This window comes from Oryzias melastigma, linkage group LG2, assembly GCF_002922805.2.
Source record: "Oryzias melastigma strain HK-1 linkage group LG2, ASM292280v2, whole genome shotgun sequence".
Classification (NCBI taxonomy): domain Eukaryota; kingdom Metazoa; phylum Chordata; class Actinopteri; order Beloniformes; family Adrianichthyidae; genus Oryzias; species Oryzias melastigma.
Genome location: NC_050513.1, coordinates 20,149,903 through 20,150,764, shown reverse-complemented (window position 1 = coordinate 20,150,764; position 862 = coordinate 20,149,903). Strand labels below are relative to the sequence as shown.

At 47.3% G+C, this 862-nt stretch overlaps 1 protein-coding gene across 1 annotated transcript in view; it reads left to right on the top strand.

The window, feature by feature from the left end:
* The window catches only part of atg3 (autophagy related 3), a 9,959-nt gene that overhangs the window by 3,065 nt on the left and 6,032 nt on the right, over positions 1-862 (top strand). The window contains exons 4-5 of the mRNA XM_024265251.2: positions 305-375; positions 506-613. Coding sequence (XP_024121019.1) covers positions 305-375; positions 506-613 — 179 coding nt within the window. The remainder of the gene's footprint in view (positions 1-304; positions 376-505; positions 614-862) is intronic.

Here is an 862-nt window from a genome sequence, read left to right as displayed (position 1 = left end):
ACTGATCCGAAAAGTGATCCGAACCGTGACCCTAAAACCGTGACACGATCCGAACCGTGAGTTTTGTGATCCGCAACACCCCTACAGTGCAGTAACCATAGTAACCATAGTCACAATAACACAGAGACAACAGTTCTTCTGCCCTACACCACCATGACTTTGTGTTAGCATCATTGTCATGCTAGCGCTCAGCTGTCATGGTAGCATGGGTGGTCCTTCAGCCGCTCTTAGAAAAAACTGAAGTACTCCTCACTGTGTGAGTGTTTCCTGTCTGTGACGGCTTCAGCTTCGTGTTTCTTTTCAGGGCCAGCGGGGAGGAAGCGAAGGTGAAGCCATTCCTGCCGCCGGACAAACAGTTCCTGTTGACTCGCAATGGTAAAGAACAGTTCTGTCTGTCTTCAGCAGAGCTGCTCTTTGGACTGTTTGTGTTCACATCTCAGTACATTTTTGTTGGTAATCTGGATTGTGTAGACCTCTTTAAGGCGGTATGTCCTCCGCCCCACAGTCCCCTGCTACAAGCGCTGTAAACAGATGGAGTACTCTGACGAGCTGGAGGCCATCATAGAGGAGGACGACGGCGACGGCGGATGGGTGGACACTTACCATAACTCAGGTCGACTCCTCGAACCGTAGAGAGCCTCAGGTTACAGGGATTGATCTGTGAGGGAGTCCTCCTCAACCAACACGGATGTTTCTGTCAGGATTTAAGCAATGACTAAAGGTTTTATAGACGTCTAAAGAATCTAGACTGTTCTCTGTTTAAAATACACGCCAGTTTTTATTCCTCTTTATCACTGTTAGGTACAGTTTAGTACAGTTTAGTATTGCTTAGCACCGTTTAGTACAGTGAAGTATTGTTTAG